Source organism: Aptenodytes forsteri, unplaced genomic scaffold (assembly GCF_000699145.1).
Source record: "Aptenodytes forsteri isolate BGI_AS27 unplaced genomic scaffold, ASM69914v1 Scaffold17, whole genome shotgun sequence".
NCBI lineage: Eukaryota > Metazoa > Chordata > Aves > Sphenisciformes > Spheniscidae > Aptenodytes > Aptenodytes forsteri.
Window position 1 is genome coordinate 2,116,904 of NW_008795027.1, and position 21,715 is coordinate 2,138,618.

General features: G+C 38.1%; 1 protein-coding gene across 1 annotated transcript in view; it reads left to right on the forward strand.

The window, feature by feature from the left end:
• The window catches only part of AP2A2 (adaptor related protein complex 2 alpha 2 subunit), a 59,838-nt gene extending 39,009 nt beyond the window's left edge, over positions 1-20,829 (forward strand). The window contains exons 7-23 of the mRNA XM_019471199.1: positions 507-608; positions 2,078-2,186; positions 2,682-2,832; positions 3,263-3,431; positions 4,594-4,731; positions 5,977-6,159; positions 7,182-7,279; positions 7,455-7,686; positions 8,550-8,723; positions 10,627-10,790; positions 13,511-13,593; positions 14,384-14,473; positions 15,299-15,422; positions 16,209-16,325; positions 16,533-16,602; positions 17,235-17,369; positions 18,167-20,829. Coding sequence (XP_019326744.1) covers positions 507-608; positions 2,078-2,186; positions 2,682-2,832; positions 3,263-3,431; positions 4,594-4,731; positions 5,977-6,159; positions 7,182-7,279; positions 7,455-7,686; positions 8,550-8,723; positions 10,627-10,790; positions 13,511-13,593; positions 14,384-14,473; positions 15,299-15,422; positions 16,209-16,325; positions 16,533-16,602; positions 17,235-17,369; positions 18,167-18,244 — 2,217 coding nt within the window. The 3' untranslated portion in view covers positions 18,245-20,829. The remainder of the gene's footprint in view (positions 1-506; positions 609-2,077; positions 2,187-2,681; positions 2,833-3,262; positions 3,432-4,593; positions 4,732-5,976; positions 6,160-7,181; positions 7,280-7,454; positions 7,687-8,549; positions 8,724-10,626; positions 10,791-13,510; positions 13,594-14,383; positions 14,474-15,298; positions 15,423-16,208; positions 16,326-16,532; positions 16,603-17,234; positions 17,370-18,166) is intronic.
• Positions 20,830-21,715: the final 886 nt, after the last annotated feature.

Consider the following 21,715-nt stretch of genomic DNA (forward strand, 5'->3'; position numbering starts at 1 on the left):
ATAAAAAAGATGGCGGCAAACTTTTTAGCAGGGCCTGTTGCAACAGGACAAGGGGGAATGGCTTTAAACTAAAAGAGGGTAGATTTAGACTAGATGTAAGGAAGAAATTTTTTATGCTGAGGGTGGTGCAACACTGGAACAGGTTGCCCGGAGAGGTGGTGGATGCCCCATCCCTGGTCAGGTTGGACCTGACCCCATCAAGGTCAGGTTGGATGGGGCTCTGAGCAACCTGATGTAGTTGAAGATGTCCCTGCTCATTGCAGGGGGGTACGACTAGATGACCTTTAGAGGTCCCTTCCAACCCAAACTATTCTATGATTCTATGATTTTGAAGATGTGTAAGTAGTCTAGCTACTAGCCAAATAAAGGGCTTTTTAATGTGGGGCTTTGTCATGGGGATAAACTTAGTTTTGTTGTGTATTAAAAAATACTTGAAGTGAAAGGCGTTAATGGGCAGCATCTTAAACTGTTATAAAATTGAATGTATTGCTTTGTTTATTTTCTAGGGTGTGGTTACTGCAGCTACAAGTCTGATCACCACTTTGGCACAGAAGAACCCAGAAGAGTTTAAAACTTCAGTCTCCTTGGCAGTGTCTAGATTAAGCAGAGTGAGTCCGACGATAACCCTGATAATACTTCACTGTTGCTTAATTTACTCAGCTTTCTAGGTCAGGTTAGCTTACTGTTGCTTATTTGTTCAGTTTTCTAGGTCAGATTAGTTTAGTGTACCATTACAAGTGAAGATGATTCAGTTTCACTTCATATAGCTGGTTCAGCTAATCTCTTAACTCTTGTTGCTTACCAAGGCAGAAAACTGTATTAGCTTGCTCAAACTTTCTTGGTGTAATCTTTACTATGCTCCAAGTCTATGTTAGCAAAAAGGTGTCTTTCAGCTACTTGTATTTGAAAGGATCCTCATGATGCAGCTGAGTTTTTAATCCTCATTTTATGTTACTATAACACCAAAGAGTAGTTGGATCAGAGACTGATTCTGCAAACTTCTGCACAGAACCCTCAAAAACATAACCTGTGCTTCTAACTTTTATCTAAGCTTTTTACAAGATGAGTCTTCTTCCTATTCCGTCTTTTGAGCTACTGCTAGGTTAATAATCATAAGCATTTGATATTCCGTAAATGGGTATAGGGCGTTAAGCAGGGGCAGGGGGTGCAGGGAAGAGTGGAGAGACATTTCTGTAAGTTAGCATCTTCATGCTGGAAAACTTATGTTACTGTTTTGTTTGATTTTTGCCTTTTGGAAGGTATGCAAGACATGGGAGGATACTACTTCACAAATGTATTTTAGACCCAGATTTACACAGCCTTATGCCCAAAATTACTTGTAGTTAGGAGAAATTTTAATTTCTTTTAAAATACGAAGATTTTGTCTAATACTTAAAAGCAAGGGTGTGCTGAGGGAAGTGCATAGCTGTCCTGTAATGGAGCATTAAGAATTAGATGGAATTTCTTTGAGCAGAGCTAGTGCCAAACTCATGCTTACCCTAGAATCAAAGGGGGAGAAGAAATCCATGAAGAGGGGTACTCCCTTTGAAACCTAATCTAACCCTTATCACATTTCACTGTGCACGTAAACCTCTTCTGTGAAAGCTATCTGTTCTTTGCTCTGGAGTTTGAATATTACTGAAGGTGTTGGTTGGTCCTTCTGCTTTTAGTTCAGTCTGTCATAGCATCTTGTGCTTGAATGCCAGGTTCACCTATCAGCAGTCAAATATAACACTATATTTAGGCTTTCTGTTGGCTGAATCTAGAATTGCTGAACCAAAGAAAGTTAAGCTTTTACTTAAATGTTTTGGTGTTACAAGATGGTCATCTTCATTCTTAAGAAAAGCAAGTATGCTTTCGGGAAGAGACTTCCTAGACTCTACTGTATTTGTAAAACTTAATTTCTGTTACTAGGGAACCTGATGGTATACTCGCAGTGTATGTACTGAATTAAATATTGCTAGTGACGTAGTTTTTAAGCCTCTGTCAAAGGTGACCTACAGTATTCTTTGGGTCCTTCTCATGATTGCGCATCACTTAACTTCAGTAGCTGACATGCTGCCTGCTTATTTTACAGATTGTAACTTCTGCATCAACAGATCTTCAGGACTATACATACTACTTTGTTCCTGCTCCTTGGTTATCTGTGAAACTTCTGAGGCTGTTACAGTGCTATCCACCTCCAGGTAATGCACAAATCATAACAGTGGTCATCTGTTTTATGCAGTACACTATCTCCAAAGAGCTACTGTGCTGTAGTGTTATCATAACTTGGAGTGCAAGCACATTGTCTTAAGACAAGGATACTGAAGTCTGTGCTCTTGAGTGTTTCAGATTGCTCTAAGCTATGTGGCCTTTTGAATTATGTTGTGCTTAATTTTAACGAAGTGTCAAACCAGTGTGCATCTCATAAACCAGTTGCAAGTGCCATTTTAAACATTCTTTAATGTTATCAACTATATTAAAGCCTTGAAATATATTATAGCGCAGATCATATTTGGCTTTTAGTAACACCCAGATAGAACTGTGGCTTAGAATTCTTTTGCCAACTGTATACTGGGGGAGGGTGAACTGTATCAGAATACATTTCAGTTTATTCAGATTTAGCAAGGTGGAAGGCCTAAGGTAGGGATTAGGGTGTTGAGCAAAATGAAGTTGTCCAACGGCTTGTTCTTCTCTAGAAGACCCTGCGGTACGTGGTCGTCTAACAGAATGCCTGGAAACTATTCTTAACAAAGCGCAGGAGCCACCAAAGTCAAAAAAAGTACAACACTCAAATGCAAAGAATGCTGTGCTGTTTGAGGCAATAAGCTTAATTATACATCATGACAGGTAAGCTGTAAGAACACTTCTATTATGAGAGGATTTTTTTTAAGTGAAAAGCCGTGGCTTTGTCTTGAACACTAAATGGAATTTTGCTGGGGGAATGGGGAGAGAACAGAATATGAAGTTGCTTACTAGGTTGGAACACAACCACAGCAATGGAATTGAACAGTATTAATGAACTGTGTTGCTGTCAGCATATTTTTTATTGCTTTGTTTCTTGCAGATTTTTTTTTGGGTGTTTTATATTGACCCCACCATTCTAATCCAACAGAGATTATTTGCTCACAGTATCTGAATTTTCATTTCACCAGCGGGGCATTCTAGCAGACACTTTGAAGTATTTTATGAAATTTCCACTGCAGAAATAGTATTCTGTACTGGGTGTTCTCAAACCTGTTGCTTTTAACCCTTTCACTTTCTCTCCTGTTCTGTGCAGTGAGCCAAATCTACTAGTCCGTGCCTGTAACCAGCTAGGTCAGTTCTTGCAGCACCGAGAAACTAATTTGCGTTACCTAGCACTGGAAAGCATGTGCACGCTTGCCAGCTCTGAATTCTCACATGAGGCTGTGAAAACACACATAGAAACAGTTATCAATGCATTGAAGGTAAATATTTAAGTGTGCAGTCTGTTTAAGTGTTGTTTTCTCTCCTGCCTCAATGCCCTCTCCCCAATACCCCAAGCCCCCCATCCCCAATTAAGCTAATAATACTTGGGGACCAAATGAGTTATTCTCAGAAGTCTGCTTTAGGTTTTTTCCTTAATCCTGCAAAATCTTGCTGTGCTGGCAACAATAGAGGTCAGCTTCAGTTTATTTCTGCAGCTTACTAGTAAATCTGATACTTGTAGCTGTGGTCCCTGTAACACTTCAGTATTTCCTCAAGCTGTAGACTGAAGATAAATAATTCTTTCAAAACACGGAATTTCAAAACAGAGAACGCTGGGAAGACTTTGTTTTATTACGGTCTTGCTGGTATCAGACACTATTCCTTCATTACAGTAGCTTATGGGGAGCAGTAGAGCAGATCAACTTCCACTGCAGAATCAGAAAGTCAAGAGACCAGAAAGACATGTTCCCAGGCCATGTTTATGTGAAAAAGCAGAAGTCAAAAGGGGAAGGCTGACTTGCGTGTAAATTTACTTGCACACTTCAGTGTTTACATGTAATGTGTTCTTCCAAGCTCATGCTGTAGCATATTAATACATTTGTCTAACTTTAAAGTACGTATCTGCTCTAGCTGGGCTTCTGTTGGTACAAGGCAAGTCCAACACTAAACTTGCAGGTAGCTAGTTGCCTATTGGCCTGGTGACAATTTGACAATTTCAGCCAGTCATTAGTGCATTTGTGGCCAGTGGTGCCAGTTACCCAGTGCAGTGGACCACAAACTCATTCACTCTAGTTAGGGTAATAGTGGATTATTCTGTACAAACTCCTCCATCCTTTTCAGCACTTCCACAGATTTGAATACGTATACTACAGAAACAAAACCCAATGATTTGAATTTTTGTAATACTATCTAGAAGCAGGAAGCTGTCTTGAATCTCCAGTGACCTCTTTCTAGGTGACTGAAAGCGAGAATAACGTGAGAAACTCATAGCTTGTGTGAAGGGTATATCTAAGTTCATTGTGCGTCTGAAAGATTATGAAAATGCATTTTTTTAAAAATTTGATGAGGGATTATAGTAAGTTTCATCTCTTCAGTAAGTTGCATGTGCTTTCCAAATAAAGATGAAATCATCTTGACCTTCTGCTGTGTGTGCTTTTGCAGACTGAAAGAGATGTAAGTGTACGACAAAGAGCTGTAGATCTCCTGTACGCAATGTGTGACCGAAGCAATGCCCAACAGATTGTGGCTGAAATGCTGAATTACTTGGAGACTGCTGATTATTCCATTAGAGAAGAAATTGTGAGATTTGTGTTTCCTTAATTTTTTCATAGCTGGCTTTGGCACCATATGGATCACTTATTGATTGGGATGCTAGATAGTCTGTGATAGAGATTCTTTTTCATGGTGGTTAAAAAAAACCCAAAAAACAAAACCAAACCAAAACCAACCCCAAACTCAACCCCCGAAACCCTAAGTTTGTAGTTTAATAGCAAAGAATGTTCTTTGTTTAGGTTAAACTAATGGGGGGAGGGGGAACCCTTGGAAACTAGGAATTTTAAAAACTAATCTTGGTCTCAGGGCATTGCATATAGAAAGTGAAGTGAGTTTTATCGCTGCTTGAGCAAATCCAATCTCTAGATCTGAGGGTTATGTCCTACTCTAGTCAACTGTTCAATAGCTTCAAAAATTAGTGTGATAAATACTTACTTGTAGGTAGAACTTCATGCTGTGTATGTTGTGAGAACATTCTCTCAGTCTAAGGATTCCCAAAAACAATACCTTATAATCAGCTAAGAGAGAGGCATGATATCTATCTCCTTCCTCCCAGCAGGAAAAAAAATGCAAAAGTTTAAATACTCGCTGAATGACCTTCGTAGAATGGTAGCCAAAACCTGTACTTACAGTAATTATTTAGCTTAGTTAGGTGCTAAAGTTTCTTGATGGAGAAGTTAACATAGAATACAGTGTTAGTTGATTTACTTCTTGTACTGTCTTGTTGCAGTTGGCAATCTACCCTGACTTGGCAGATAATGTGAATTTCATTCTGTTAATTTACTACTCTTAATAGGTCAGTATAAATGCAACTGATAACAAATCATGTGGAGGTCTCTTCCTATGCTGATTGTTTGCTTCAGGATATAGGAATCTTAGTATGACCTGAAAAAGTCAGCTATATTTTGGTGACTCTGGTCTGTGTCTGCTAGCTTGAGTTTCCACTTTTTTTTTAGAGGTCTCCAATTTCCTACTTGGTCCTGTCTCAGTGATGGTTTAGATCTTGTTTTTATAGCAAACAAAGTGTTCAATAAATTGCACTGGACCAGTTGAAAAGCCACATATGCAACATATTCGAATGCATTATGGAGAAAGCATTATGTACCTGGTAACTGGTGTGTTCTGGCACAGAATTTTAATGTTCATCTTTCACCTTAGCTGTGGGAGCAAGTGAGCAAGCTTGGTATCACTAGGTGTATATGAAAGTGAATCTTGATACACAGCTTATAGTAGAAGCTAGTCAACCTTCTTTATTCTATTATGTGTGTTCAGGTTCTGAAAGTTGCAATTCTAGCTGAGAAGTATGCCGTGGACTATACCTGGTATGTGGATACAATCTTGAATCTGATTCGCATTGCTGGTGACTATGTCAGTGAAGAAGTGTGGTATCGAGTTATTCAGATTGTCATCAACAGGGATGATGTTCAAGGGTATGCAGCAAAGACTGTTTTTGAGGTGAGAAGAACTGTTTTCAATTCCCTTTCAAAATGAGGCAGGAATTAAGTAAACACCACGTGATCTAGCATGTGCTTCCCCATGTTAGGGAGGAGTAAAAATATGATCCTGAATATTTCAACAAAATGCTGCTGAAGCTTTCCGTAACAGTAGCATCATAGATTTTTAGAGCCAGAGACTGTATTAAGTTGATGAGAAGCTTCTCTGGCTTAAGTAATGTAGAATATACCTGGTACTGTTCTGGTTTTGGTGAGGGAGGGCAGGGTGGGTTATGCTGGGTTTCTTGTTACTTTGGTGGATGGCATTGAATGGATGGCTTAGTAAGGAAATTACATTACCTTGAAAATTACTGAAATGTAGTAAAAATAGAAGCCTTTTACAGGGTGGCTTGCCCTTTTTTTTTTGAGTGTTCCGCATGCAGGAATCCAAAATACTCAAAATAACTTGATGATCCTTCTTGAAGCACATACCCATTCCTTCTGTTCAGGATCTGATAAAACTGGAATTTGAACTATTAAAGGAGAACACTTTCAAATGTCTGGCCTTGTTGCTCTGACTTTGTTTGGATTCTTCATATGGGCTTTCCACTTTTTTTATTTCTTTTCCTGAATGTTTAAGCTAACTTTCGGAACTCATCCCTCCTATGTGTTTCTTCATACTCGATAAAGACAGTATTTTTATCTTGGATAACTTCAGCACATTCTTGCAAGGTTTAGATTAAGTATATTAACATCCTTCTGACACCCCTAAAGATGTAACGGGAAACCTAAGCAGCTGTATCTGTCCTCAGAAGTCCACAGTGCTGCTAGATGGGCCTCGGTGCTCTTAAGCAAGTAATACTTATGTTAGAGATTCTTCTATAAAGTCATACCACCTATCATGCTTTTCTCAAAGTGCTCTATAGTGCCTAGACTTATGGTATGCTCTTACAGGAAAGTAGACTAGGGAACTGGACATGGAAGTGACAGAAAAGATCTTTTTTGATACACTACAGATTGATGACTAGTAATGTGTTCTTACAGGCCCTTCAAGCTCCAGCATGCCATGAGAATCTTGTAAAAGTAGGTGGCTACATCTTGGGAGAATTTGGGAATCTGATAGCAGGTGATCCGAGATCAAGGTAAAACACCTTTTAAAATACTCAATTGAAGTAGTAACGCTTTCTGTAAAGAATCTGATGTCTATTTAATATTCCTAAAGGCCAGTTAACAAATGATTCGGCTCTTGCTAGTAACACATTAAGAACTATCATGTCTACAGAAACTGAACAAATTCTTTTTTTCCTATCTTTTAAGTCCCCTCATCCAGTTCAACTTGCTACATTCCAAGTTTCATCTGTGTAGTGTTCCTACCCGAGCTCTGCTTCTGTCTACCTACATCAAGTTTGTGAACCTGTTTCCAGAAATCAAAACTACAATTCAAGATGTATTGCGCAGTGACAGTCAGCTAAAAAATGCTGATGTTGAGCTGCAGCAGAGAGCTGTTGAGTATTTGAGGCTCAGTACTATTGCCAGTACTGATATATTGGTAGGTATCAAGATTTTTTTTTTTTCTTTTTTTACTATGGAGAACTCTTTAGCTGTGTCTTCTGTCAACAAGTAAACTCCACTAAACTTTACCTGATTGCTCAGAAATCTTAATGCAGGATTAAGGATCCACAATGTGGGCGCTGATTCTTTTGGTCTACCTAATTCAACTGCAGTCATCTTTAATTTAGAGCTAAAATCAAAGTTGTTACTGCTTTAGTGGGACAAATGACCATTAAAGCATGCTAATCTGGAGCTGAGAAGCCAGTGAAAGCTGGCGTAGTACAGGGTCCTACAGTATTCAGATACCAAAAGGCTATGCTTTGTTTTGAGGACTTACTTGATGGTGGGCAGGAAACTTGTAATTGTGCTGAATTCTTTTTTTTTTTTTTTTTCTTTTTTGTCTCTAGAAGTTCACAGTGTTTTAACCTGATGCTCTCAGGTCTGGCCAGAGCATGGCACATTTAGTCTTGACAGCTAATAAATGGTTAGGTGTGACTAGATCTTTGGATGATCTGTGGTTTCAGTCTAGGTCTGCTTGACTTAAGGATCGTTAGGTCTTCTATGATATAATTATTTTTTTTTTTTAATAGCACTGTACCAGAGAAGTGAACAGAATGCTTCTGTTCTCTTAAAGAACTGCTTTGGGAGGACTTCAAAAAGTTTTAAATAATTTTTTTTTTCTTTTTTTAAAAAGCAAGTCTACTCCATCACTGTACAATGAACTGCATAGTTGCTTTCTGTGTGGATAATTACTTCTGCTTTTGCTTCATGCAATCTATAAGGGTGTATCTCTTCAAAGATTCAGAAGCTGGTTTGGCTTTTTTTGTAGGTTTAACTAATACACCTTTTTTCTGTGATAAGGCTACAGTGCTGGAAGAAATGCCTCCCTTTCCAGAGAGGGAATCTTCTATTTTGGCTAAACTCAAGAAGAAGAAAGGCCCAGGCACAGTTACTGACCTGGAAGAGATCAAAAAGGAGAGGAGCTCTGATATGAATGGAAGCACTGAACCTGCCTCTGTCAATGCCAGTGCTGTTGTGAGTTTAAAAGCTGTTATTTCACTAATTTAGACAGTGTGCAAGTGATAAAAGAATGGTTTCCTTGAAGTGGCTTTTTAGGTGTTTAAAACTTCTCATCTCAAATTCAAGACTATGGGTGTTTGCTATAAGGTAACAGGGGAACATACAGCTGCTTTCCCCCCACCGCATGCTTGGATGCAATTTTCCTTTGGAAATCTTATATAAATGGGGACAAACTGTCTGCAGCCTAAAAAAATACCTTCTATGTTGTTAGTTTGAAAAATATTCCTGTAAACTTAGAAATGGTAATTTCCTTGCCAGTGAAATTGCAGTGAAGGTGAGATGATAATATTAACATATTCAAAAGGAATAACTTGAATTTCAAAGTAACAGCTGTTTTTCTGATTTGTCTAACATGGTATATATTTTGCATCTTATTTCGGGTTGTTACTGTTTTTCCTAGAAGTGAACAACACTTGACTTAACACAGATGTCCTTAATATAATGTTGTTACTGTTTATTTGAGTTCAGTTATGGTAGACAAGGTCACAATCTTGTTTCTTCTGAGCTGAAACTTCTGATTTTATTGTCAATTAAAGCTGGTAGCATGAATCGTTTCCATAATGTAATACTTGTTTCTGGTTTTAATGACTAGCATAACTTGTAATTACATTTGAGATGTAGTAGTAGATTACCTAAGAGGATGAAATACTGTAGCACACTCTCTGCTTAGTTTGTTAAAGCAAAATCTTTTAACTCTTAGTCACTGCAGTATGTAAGAGTAGGTGTTCCAAGTGCAACATCTTTGAACAGCCAGAAATACCTTTCCAGCAGAAAAGTTGCCAAATTTTCTTTGCATGCCAAATTGACTGAGGTGACTGGCAGTTAAAATTGCATTATGCTTTATGAGCTTCACTTTATGGGTTGCAGCCGTGTAAGAAACTCCCGCTATGTTGCCTTCATTAGTGGCTTCGGTGTGACCCTGGCTTAGATGCCAAGAATATGTTCCAAATTGGAGTTCCAATTGTTTGTTTTGAGTAGTTTCTTACCAATTGGCTTCTGAAAATTTTTCATTATACTGCATCAATTGCAGTCTTTGGAGTATATGATAACTTTGAGTTGGCTTACAAAAACAAAATTTCAGACTCAATCCAAATGCATCTCATGACTCATCTTCAGCGTATCTGGCATATTGTGGGCTGCTAATGTCTAATACATGAATATTTTGTTTAACAGTCTATGCTTTGCTCTTGCGTGTGACTTGGGTGCACACACATGTGGCCTCTGTTGCATGATTCTGTCCTGGATACTTGATTTGTTATATTTGAGGAGAAAAAAAAATTAAAGGTCTTGCCTCTACCTTTAGTGTCTGCAGCTTGAACTAGCTACAGGCTCTGTGTTTTTGCTGGTTAGGTTTTACATTGTTTCTAAGGTTTGCCAAGCTTCAAAAACCCACGACTAAACTGATAATCAATTTTAAAGATGCTGTGATGTTTTAATTTAGGTTCATGTAAAAGCCACTGCCTTTCTTGCTGGATTCTTCATGAAAGAAAAGCAACACATTTAAATTTTATTCCCTACAGTACTTAATTTTCCTTGAAACTAAGAGGGGAGAAGAAAGAGGGGAAAAACACTGTCGTCTTTCTTCTGCAGAATCAGATTCTAGACAGAAGAATTCTTTTTTATTTAACAGTTAAATGCACATAACTCTCTTCAAAGGAAAAAAAGAAAACCACATCTGTAAATGACCTTAAGTTGAAATGCAAGGTGATAACTGCATTTGTGAAGCCTCCTACATCCCTTCAAAGCTTGATTTGGGGTGGGGAGAGGCACTTTGCCATAGCTTAGTTGTCTATGTAAAAGAAACAGCTTTGTTTTAGTTTTGCTGTAGCGTAACACCGAAGTGTCTTGTCTTCCCTAGTCTACACCTTCTCCATCTGCGGATCTGTTGGGTCTGGGTGCTGCCCCTCTCACCAATTCAGCTCCCCCACCGTCCTCTAGTGGTAGCCTGCTGGTGGATGTATTTTCAGATTCAGCTTCTGCGGTTGCACCTCTTGCTCCTGGTTCTGATGACAACTTTGCGAGGTAATTAAGTCACCCTGTAAGGAATCTGAAGAAGAATTTGCCTGTTAAAACAGGCTTAGAGAAAAAAATACACACAATAACTCTTGGTTTTGTTCCAGCTTACTGAATGCATTCCTGGGTGGTAGTTGTGCAGCAAGAGAGGTGTTCTTGAACTCTATGCTGGATGTGCTATCTTTATTGAATACCTCTGCTCATTGAAAAAACTGAGTTTGCAGTAATCAACCTGAGGATATTAGCTGCACAGTATTGCCTAGTTTTCATGCTGGTTTTGCTTCTCTGTTAAACTAGGCTGCTTGTGCTTCTCAATTCATGCTGAATTTAGGGGTTATCTGGCCTGATATGAATATGTTTATTCTTATCTTATTTCCATAAAGTATTCTTGTCTCTCTACTTATGGCAACCTGATACTGGAACAGTGAGATGGATTATATCCAGAGATACTGATTCTCAGAATTTCAAGATATACTTAAATTGTTCTGCTACTGTATGACAAACAGGTGTGAAAAGGGGAAAAAAACAAGTGCTTTGGGTTTTTTTTAAGGGGATTTGATACAAGTATCTTCCTAATTACATTACCAGGTGCAGTGTGTTATTAATCCCTTTAATATTAAAAGCCAATGTGGCTACACTTAAATGTTATTTGACTAAAATTTTGGAAATAAATAGTATAAGATCACAGAATGTCTTTAAAAAATCTGTCATCTTACTGGCCAAAGAACGTGTTACTACTGTCAAGGACCAAATTTTGAGTGATGTCATGACAAATTTGCAGTGCATCTTAATATAAAAGACATAATTAGTGAAACTAATCTGTCTGGATCTTTGAGACTTTCATCAAAATTTTGTACTAGGCAATGCATTGTTGCAAGTTTGCAGTGATTAAGACTTGATCCGGTGTTTCTCTTGGAAGGCAATAAGTGATGTTTATCATGCTACACAATACCAAGACTTTAAGAAACTACACAAGCTTGTTAGAGGGTTTTTTTCAGAAGAGGAAAAAAATAAAGAAACCAATACTAGTAGCTTCATAAGCAAAAGTTACCTAAAAAGAGTTTTCTCTTTCTGCAGAAGAAAGTGTAGCATTGCCCAACCTCTTGGTCTGTCTGTAGATGATGAAACGCTTCTCTAATGATACTGAGAAGTTGCCTTTTACAGTTTCCTGCCTCTTTTTAGTGCTGTTGTCACTTTTGTTTCTAATCTGTTACTTGGGTAAGTCATTCTCTGTGTGCCTGTATATTCTTGCCTACACTTAATACTTGCGTGTTTTTAAGAACTGATTGTGCAGCTGTAGTTACAAGTGCCAGTAAGGTTGATGAGGCCTCTGCTTCAAAGCACACATTTGTAGTAATTAATAAATATCTACATTTATGGTTTTGAACTAAAACTTCTTTGCTGTCACAATTAAACACCTAAAAGGACTTGGTTCTTTAAGAGGTATAAATTTAAGCTACTGTGAACACCTTCAGCTGTCTCCTGTCTTTGGGAAGAATTGCTGGTTCCTAACAATCAGGGAGGGGTGGGGTGGGGGAGAAAAGTGGGGGACAACATTGCCTAATGCCTAAAACCTTTCTAGGTGTACTGAGCTAGGGCAGCTAATAAATTTTTCATGCATTAAACTCAGCAGTGCCATTTTTGAGGAAGGAGGTAAAAGAAATAACAAAGCACTAAGCTGTCTTTACTAACTCCTGCTATCTCTGTCGCTACTGCCTTTCTTCCTTTGTGCTGCCTGAACTAGCCCTGACCTGGCTTCATCTGAGGTAGTTTCTGAGGAACCAGCTGATACTGTGCATGATGCTGATGAGCTTTTTCACAAGTAAGCAATACTAAAACCTTGCAAGGCTGGGCAACTTCCAGAATATAGTTATAAAGCAAACCTATATTGTGCATTAACTTAATACCAGCAAAACTAGAGAAACGTACTGTCAGACTTGTGACTAGAACATCTCTGTAGATGCTGTGAATTTTATGACAGGCTCATGAATACGCAGGTTAGAGTTGCCTTTACGAGTCAGTGCTATCATACGCTGCTCTAAAAATGAGGCAATGCCAGTTGTATATTAAGTTTTGCAACTATTCACAAATAAAGGAAAGACACAAAAGAGTAAACTGTCAAAAGTACTGATATTTGGGAGTATGTTTTAAGTGCCTTGTATGCAAAAGGCTGATGTTTGCTGACCACCTCTTCTACTTTTAAGTGAAGGGTGACAGAAGGGACTGAAATCACTGCAGAATGGGCTTCTTTTCTCAAAATGGAAAAAAAAAATACAGCTCTCAGTTGACTTATGTGACACAGAACTGATAAAACAAGGGATTCTTTTTTCTTTCAGGTTTAAACAGTCAAAGCTTCAAACTTTTCAATTCTGCACCAACCTAATGAGTTTCAGAAGTTGTCAAGAATATGAATAAGAAAAATCCTAGTCTGTTGCCTGGTCCTTTATAGACAGCGTGTGTGTGTATATAGCATATTGTGGCTTCCTTCGTAGTTTCTCAGATATCCTATCAAATAAAAATTTCAGTTCTTCTAGTGTCCTACAAGTGGTGGTTTTGGTTGTTAAATTGTCTTTTCTAACTCTGCAGTTTTCTGCAAAGGCCTCTCTCACAGACTGATGCACTCTAGGTTAACCACAATCTTCATCCTCTGTGTAAACCCTGAATTTTGTGGTTCTAAATATTGTTTAATGTGGCTCAATTTAAAACATGTTTCCCCTCTCTTCCCCTAGGTTTGTGTGTAAAAATAATGGAGTCTTATTTGAAAATCAGTTGCTACAAATTGGATTGAAATCTGAATTTCGACAGAACCTGGGTAAGATCTTGCGGGCGAAGTGGTTAGCTGTCTGCATTATCAACCCCAATGCCAGCACGATATTGCGGATAGGACTGACTTTTCAGCTACTTAAGAGGGAAGCGTGATTTCAGGCCTAACCTGTCTTAGGGACACACAAACAGTGAAGATCCTGGCTTCTGTGTGGGTTCTTGTTTTCTTAAACTTTTTGGTTGTTTTGGTAGCTGGGATGAAATGGGAGTGTTAAGTGGTACTGTAAGGTCCAGCCTTTGCTGCCTAGTTGTAAGGCTGGTACAGCCAGGGGTATAAAGGACCATTCTCCTCCAATTTTTGTATCTTACAGTATAGCTTATTGTAATAATATAATACACAATACATTTCAGACATGTCTGTCATAACACATTAATGCACAAGATACTGAAAACATCTAGGAAGGAGCTGGGAATCAAACACAGGCCGGCACTAGGATTGCTTGCTTCTCCCCTTCTGCATCATTTTTGGTACCATAATAGTTTCTTTACATAAAAAGTAATGTTCTCCAGCAACTGAAAGACTTCCATTGATTTTTTAACTGCCTGTGTTTAACTGCCTGTGTGACAGCTCCTGTGGGAGAGGTCTGATGGTTTGTTGTAATCTGTTATTTCATTTTGAACTGTGAATATCTTGGTAAGATAAACCATTGAAATTATGCTTTGTTGTTTTAATGAAAGGTAGAAAGACAGGGTATTAGATACTTGAAGCACAAGTAGTTCAATATGATTACACGTGATGTACCTAAAAATTCTGATGTCTTTTATTCTTGTCTTTCTAGGACGTATGTTCATATTCTATGGTAATAAGACATCAACACAGTTCTTGAATTTTACTCCAACAGTAATCTGCTCAGATGACCTACAGTCAAATATCCTTAAACGCAGTAGCATGTGTCTGTTCTTATTTGGATTTTGTGTTTTATGCCACACAAAACTATAATAAAGCTGCTGGATCAAGGCATGGTGTCCTTGAGCATGAAGAAATGAGAAACTTGCTGATAACTTTCTAAAGTTCTTCTAGAAAGAACAAGTCTTGAGCAGAGATGGAAGATTCTCTCCTTAAAACTCTGGTTACAGACACAAATTTTACTGTTGAAATAAGGAGAAAATAGGCTGAATAAATACATAATGTAACTCTGTAGCTTTCTCCACTGCACAAAGTAGCAGGCGTATGGATGTGTCCTTCAAGTCCTGCATTAGCACATAACCTCAGACTTGAGATGGAGGTAGAAGAATACATGTACACAAAGATGATGATACTTTAAAATAAGCTCTTAATTTACAGTTTGTCCTTAATGCTTGGTATTGCAAATTTAGGATTTCTGGGAAACTATGTAATCAACCTTGTTTGACTCAAAGCATCACTGTAATGTTCACATCAAAATGAGATAGTCCAGTGCTTTTTATTGTAAAGTCAGTGTCTTCATACTTTTTTGAGGGCATCTTTCTTCAAGAATATCCAAATAACTGAGAATTGTGGGGGTTATTGCTTCTAGGTGTGTCAGTATGAAGAGAAAAAAAAAAAACCACAAAAAAATCCCACCAAAAACTTTGCTGTACAAGAATTGAGCTTTGACTATTCAATAGCCTATAGAGAATGAGTGGACACGATGCTAATTCCTCATGTAGCTTATTGGAGGATTTGCTATTTTTTTAAAGTTATCAATTCATCAGTTTCCTTAACCACTTCTTATGCCTGAATCTTCAGACAAAACCTGTTGACCCTACAGTGGATGGAGGTGCACAGGTTCAACAGGTTGTGAACATTGAATGTGTGTCAGACTTTATGGAAGCTCCAATCCTGAACATCCAATTCAGGTAAAACACAGGATTCAAATGTTAGTGAATTAGATGAAAGATGTTAAATTTGTCCTGGTCCTCTGACTGAAGTGTAGAATATGGACACATAAAGCTGTCTTGGGTAGATGACTTACTTGAAAAATTGATCTAACTAAGCTTTGAGCTACTAGGGGAGGTAGGGAATCCACTTGGAACAATGTGGTTTTAAAAAAAAAAAAAACAAAAAAACCAAGAAGCAGCTACTGATATAAAATGTCTCCATGACTTCTCTTTCCGCTATCCGTATAAAACAACAGTCTTCCTGTTTGCCTAAGAAATCTTGACAGGAATATACACAGTAACTTCTCCCTTCGGGAAACCAAGAACACTTCTGCAAACAACTTGGACTGGAAATGCATGCAGCCAAAAATAGAATCTTGTTCTGTCCACTCAATATCAGCCTTTTGGAATTTCTGGGCTACATTCTGTTATTCTAGTCTAAACTGGTTCTTACTGGTATGTTTTCACAGGGATATATTTTCACTCCTTTGGGTGCTATCTAGAAGGATAACAACCTATGTTGAAACTGAGAGATCCTTATTAAGAAGTTCTGCCAACTCACTTTCTTGTGCCATCTAAGCAGAGCAAAGACAGTTTTAATCCACTGTTAAATAAATTTATCTTAGAAATAGCATTATCTGCTGTTGATGGATTTTAATCATAAACAAGTGCACCTTAGTGTTCATCCTCAATTGCTTGGTTGATTTAGGCTGAAAGACTGCTGACACTGCTGCATACACCGTGTTCTTTCTATTCCATATGCAGGTATGGTGGAACATTTCAAAATCTTTCGGTAAAATTACCCATCACATTGAATAAATTTTTCCAGCCAACAGAGATGTCTTCTCAAGACTTTTTTCAGCGTTGGAAGCAACTGAGCAAGTAAGGCTTTGTCTGTACTTGGGCTTGGGGCTCTTATGGTGGGCCAAGGGAAGAGAAAGCGTATATTGTGAATATAGCTGGTGCAGTACCCCATCCCATACTTAATCCTGTGAGTTATAAACTCTCGCCATATAATTAGTTGCTATTGAACAATGCTGTACATAATACACGTGTTATACTATGTATTCATCTTGCCTTGTCTTGCAGTCCGAAACAAGAAGTACAGAGTATCTTTAAAGCAAAACACCCGATGGATGCAGAGATCACAAAAGCAAAGGTGGGTGGTGGGGTGGTATTTTTAATTCGTAGTGTAAGGGTAGTGGTATAAGTGAACTTTATTCATCTTGGTTTATATGGCAATTGGATCATCCTGTTAAAGTGTAAGTCCATGTTGTGTAGCAGGCTCTTGGCAGTGTGGCTTGAATTAGATATAGTCTTCAATAGCGGCTGGAAACTTGAAGCTACTTAAGAAAAAATCACTTCAGTGCTTAAAACTGAATTGGAAGATACTTCAAGCTATATATACACTAGAGTTACTAGTTAGAAAAGAAAACAAGTGACTTTTTGTAGAACTGGCTGCCTTAGGCGAAACAGAAGTGACTAGTGTAAGACAGGAAAGGCTTTATCAAAAACAGGAGAGAGATGTTGAATTCAACTTGTTTCTCAGTTGTTTTTGAGAAGAACCTTTTTTTTTTTTTTTTTTGGAACAGCTCATTATCAGGGTCACTCTGTCACTTCAAAAATTTGTTGTAATAAAAAAGGTATTGGATAATTCTTGAATGTCTTGAACACTTCAAATAAAAATTAGTCTCCTACTTGTTTTGCTAGTTGGTCGTGGCTGTGCTTGGGTAGACTTGGTATTGGTGTCCTGCTGTCCCCACGTCTAAATCTTCTGGGTTTCTTTCATAGATAATTGGCTTTGGATCAGCCCTACTTGAGGAGGTAGATCCCAATCCTGCTAACTTTGTTGGTGCTGGTATCATACATACAAAAACTACTCAGATTGGATGCTTGCTGCGCCTCGAACCCAACCTCCAGGCACAGGTATCCGTTTAAGTATCCACAGCTCAAATACAGGTTCTTGTTTGAACTAAATATCTGTGTATATCTGAAACTCCTTAAGGTATTTATTTAAAATCACTATTGCAATAGCTAATTGTGACGGCAGACTCCCAACAAGAAATGAAATTGTAGCAGCTGGTCCTGGCCCAGTTTGGTAAGCTGCTGCTTCATAGCAATTCTCTTTCCTGTTGGAAGAGATCATTGTATTATTCCAGACTGTCCTTCTTCTCTTGAAGGTTGGAAACATTTAATGTTTCTGTTTTGTGCACCTTGGACAAGATTGAGTATAATTCCCTTTGCTATTTTAAACTAATAAAAGAGTGATTGGCTAAAAGAGAAAACATAAGCAAATGACACAATGTTAAGAATATTTTTTCCTCAAGCATTTTGATAGAGGTTTTATCAAAGTTATCTGAGGACTAAAAATAAGTTTTGGGTGGTAAGTCTCCTGTTTTCTGAAGAAGTGGTGGTAGAGAGTCTTTAGACTTTTCCACAACGTTTACTCCTCTTAAAGAAAAATTTTGGACAACACCTTGCTGTTAAAGCCTAAAAATATTAGAACAATGGTAACTCTCAGCAAGGGCTTGAAGATGTACTCCAGCCTATGGTTTGAAAAAGCTGTGGCTGGCTGCCTCTGAATATTTTAACTTGAGGTATCTTTCCTACCAAATCTAACAAAACAAGTAAGAGGTAACCGGTAGCTTTCACTAGTTGACTGTGCATTCATTTACTGCCAAACTGTGTTTAAAAAGTAAATAATATTTTATGTTCTTTTTCAGATGTATAGGCTCACACTACGAACAAGTAAAGAAGCTGTATCTCAGAGATTATGTGAATTGCTGTCAGAACAGTTTTAATATTAACCATGCCAGTTTTGGTTTTTCCACTTATATCACTGTCATCATACTGCAAATAAATGTCTTGTACATCACTGTCTGAGTACTGCAGTGTTAACCAATACCAGCTCCCTGCCTTAATAGGACTTGGCCCTTGTTTGAAATAAAATATACAGTACAGGGAAGTGACTTCTTAAATTAAAAATGGCTTTTAGTGCGTTACACAAAGGGTGAGAGGGCTGTCTTGTGCTCCTTTTTTTTGCAGAGGTCAGGCTTTTAAACTTGTTAAAGGGAAATTGATTTAGATGTGGTAACCAAGGATTTCAACTGGAAATGGCTAATAACATTCTGCTTTAGTGCCTTTAACAGGTACTCCCTCTGCTCTGAGTTGAAAGAAACCAATGTAATGCTGCTCAGTAAGGTTAATTCAGATGTTAATGTAGAGTCAAAACTTTGTAAAGTTGAGCATTGCCGCAAGTCTTGTACTGGATGGAAGGGCAGATTCCAAGATGCATTTGAATCTGATTCAAGTGAACATTTATGTTGAGTGTCACCAATCTTTGTATTTGAAAAATGCCACAGGACCAGAATCTTAAAGTATTAATCTTGTAATCCTTTACATCTTAATGTTTTCTGATCTTTGGAAAGTGGATTGAACACAAAAGCTATTCTTAATCCTTCTGCTTATTTCAAATAATGAGGTGAGCTTCTCTGGTAGGTGGTGAAATGCTTGTCCACTGTTAGTCAAACTGAAGTTAAATATTCTGTTCTGTGTTTCTGTTTCCCATCAGACTTAGCAAGTAATAGTCCTAATGATGTGATATAACTAACTGCAGAGTCTGGTATTGTATAAAAGAAGTGGGAAGAAATGGGCCTTTGAAAGGCTGTAAGGCATGCACTCTTTTAGATGAAAATGTAATTTTAAACAATATTTTTTCCCAAGTGTACAGTAATGTTAGAACTCGAGAGGTTGAATAACTGATATCTGAACAGTTTCCTGTCTGTCAGTGGTGGTAAAAATATCCAATGTGTTGTAGAAGACTTGTGTTGAGACTGAGAGTAGAAGGCCCAAAAATGTTCAGCTTTTATAGTGATTTTTACAACAAAAGCCTTTAGCTTATTCCACATTAGCAAACTCTCTGCAGAAGTAAGTGGACGCAACTTTGGCTCACACTCTTCAAGCCTTGAGATGCAACAAAGGCTGCTAAAACAGAGCAGGTGAGGTAGTGCAGTTAGAAACTGCGGGCAGTTGTCAGCGAGTACTACAGGTCACGATGAACAAAGTCAGCTGCTGCTGACATGAGAAGTGAACCTCAGATCAAGATTTCCTCAAGGTTATTTAAAGGAAGCCTGGGACTGGTGTCTCACAACACATATAGCCAAGTATGCCCATGAAATAAAGGTTTTGAGTGATAGCGATGACATTGAAAATACATTTAAATGAGGCTCCTGTCATGCTGCCCAGTGCACAGCAGGGGACAGGATTCTACATGATTGAGTGTGCCTTGCTTTTTTCTTCAGTGCTTTGAGTTAAATGATGGAACTGGGTGATTATAATTTGGTTTGGTTGAAGGCCCCTGACTGTACTTGAGTGCAAGTGAAAAATGAGGAACAAAGGTTTGACTGTGGTGTGTGGATTTTGGGAGATGTTTTGTTTTTCCAGAAATGGGTGGTAACTGTGGAAGTTATAACTGAAAACTTGGCTATAGACCTGGTCTTTCTGCAAAAGTTCTCTTAAACAATTGGCCTTTTTATGGCCTTTCAGGTAGCTAACCAAGACTCTTTGATCACAAACACTTTCTTTGAAAACCTTCATGAGCAGTTCCTGCAGTCAGGTTGGGCAGTTGGCAAAATACTAATGGACTATCGTATGTTTTGTCCTTTGGATGCCATATGTCTCTTTATTAGTCCTGTTATCTTAACCATGCTGTTGGCTGCTACGTTAAAAATCTGATGTGCTGAGCTACAGGGAGTCTTAGCAAAGATAGGGGAGGAGCTTCTATTTCATTTTTTCCAAGTCCTGTTGTATATCTGTCCCCCTGAAAAAGTTCTGTGCCCTCATTAAAGGACACCTTGAGACACTGCACTACTTTAGTTCACTTTGCTTTGGTTCAAGCTGTGCTAAAATATGCATTAAAAATGTGGGAAGGAGGGGGGTAAGGGAAAAGTGTCTTTTCAGTGGTGACTGTGTTAAGCTTATGACTGTTCACACTTTGTATTAAATGTCAGCTCAATGAAGCCATGAGCAGAAAAGTGAACAAGTTAAGGACAAATACTTGATTTTTTTTTTTTGTGAATGATGGTTAACTTACCAAAGTGATGTATCTTGTCAAGCAGACAAAGTAATTTCTGCAGTAAACAGTGTTATTGTTTTCAAGTACAGTATTTTCAGGCATTGACATGTGAAAATAACTGAATAGCGAAACAGGTAGCATATGTTCATTCTTGACCTACACTCCAGTATGTAACATTTATGGTGATTGTCTTATTTGTATAAAACAAAAGTTCTGTCAAATTAAGTGGAGAATTTTCATATAGAAGACTATATATTAGACTATATTCATCAGAAGAACGTATTAAGATTAAATAAATGATTAGAACAGTAATCAAACTGTCCTTTTTTGTCTGGGGGCATGGAAGTGTAAAGAATATTTGCATGGAATGATTGTTATGGAACAAAAATTGATGTGTAATGGTAAATTCTTTTCTGCAAACTACTGGGGGGTTGTGTTCAATTGAGTCTTACCTGGCCTGCATATCTCTGCTCCCCCAGTGAGTTTGTTTATGGCTTTTTTCTTGGTGTGTTTGGTCACATGTTACAAATACTCTGCTGTAAAGAAAAGAACTTGATGTAAAATCTTTCTTCCTATAGTGTTTAACAACAGTAAGTGTATTAACAGTACATGCTGCAGTAAACTGGTGTAACAGTGGGGTGTTGTTGAGCCTATGAAGCACACACCTGTATTACACACAGGCAGGACTTGTAAAAAAAAGTTGATGTCACTGTAAAGAAAAGAGTATCTGAACTGCTAAATAACCTCACTCAAGCTTTAAATGTATGCTTCAGATTCTTAGTACTTCTCTAAAACTTGCTAAAAGAAAAAAATATACCTGGGCACTACGAGCTTTTGTGCATTCATACAACTTTTTCTTAAATGAATTGCAAAGTAGTAAAGAATACTCTCTACTAGCAGCAAGTAGAAACCGCTTGAGAGTGAACTACCTGTGTCCTGTTAAACACATAGAGTCTTGATTTCTTGGAGAGAAATGCCCTGCAAATTTCTGCTTTGTCCAAAAGCCACTACATGTCTGTGTTAATGATGTTTCTAGAAATGTCCCACCACATTAAGAGTGTGAGTAGAAACCTCACAATTAGCTGTTGGTTCATGTAGCACCTTGCTTTCTGACCACAGCTGTCTATGGATGACAAGCACGAGTGCTGTGTCCACTTTCAAAGGAAAGGGAGCAGGTCACCTCAGTTGTCTCTTCTCC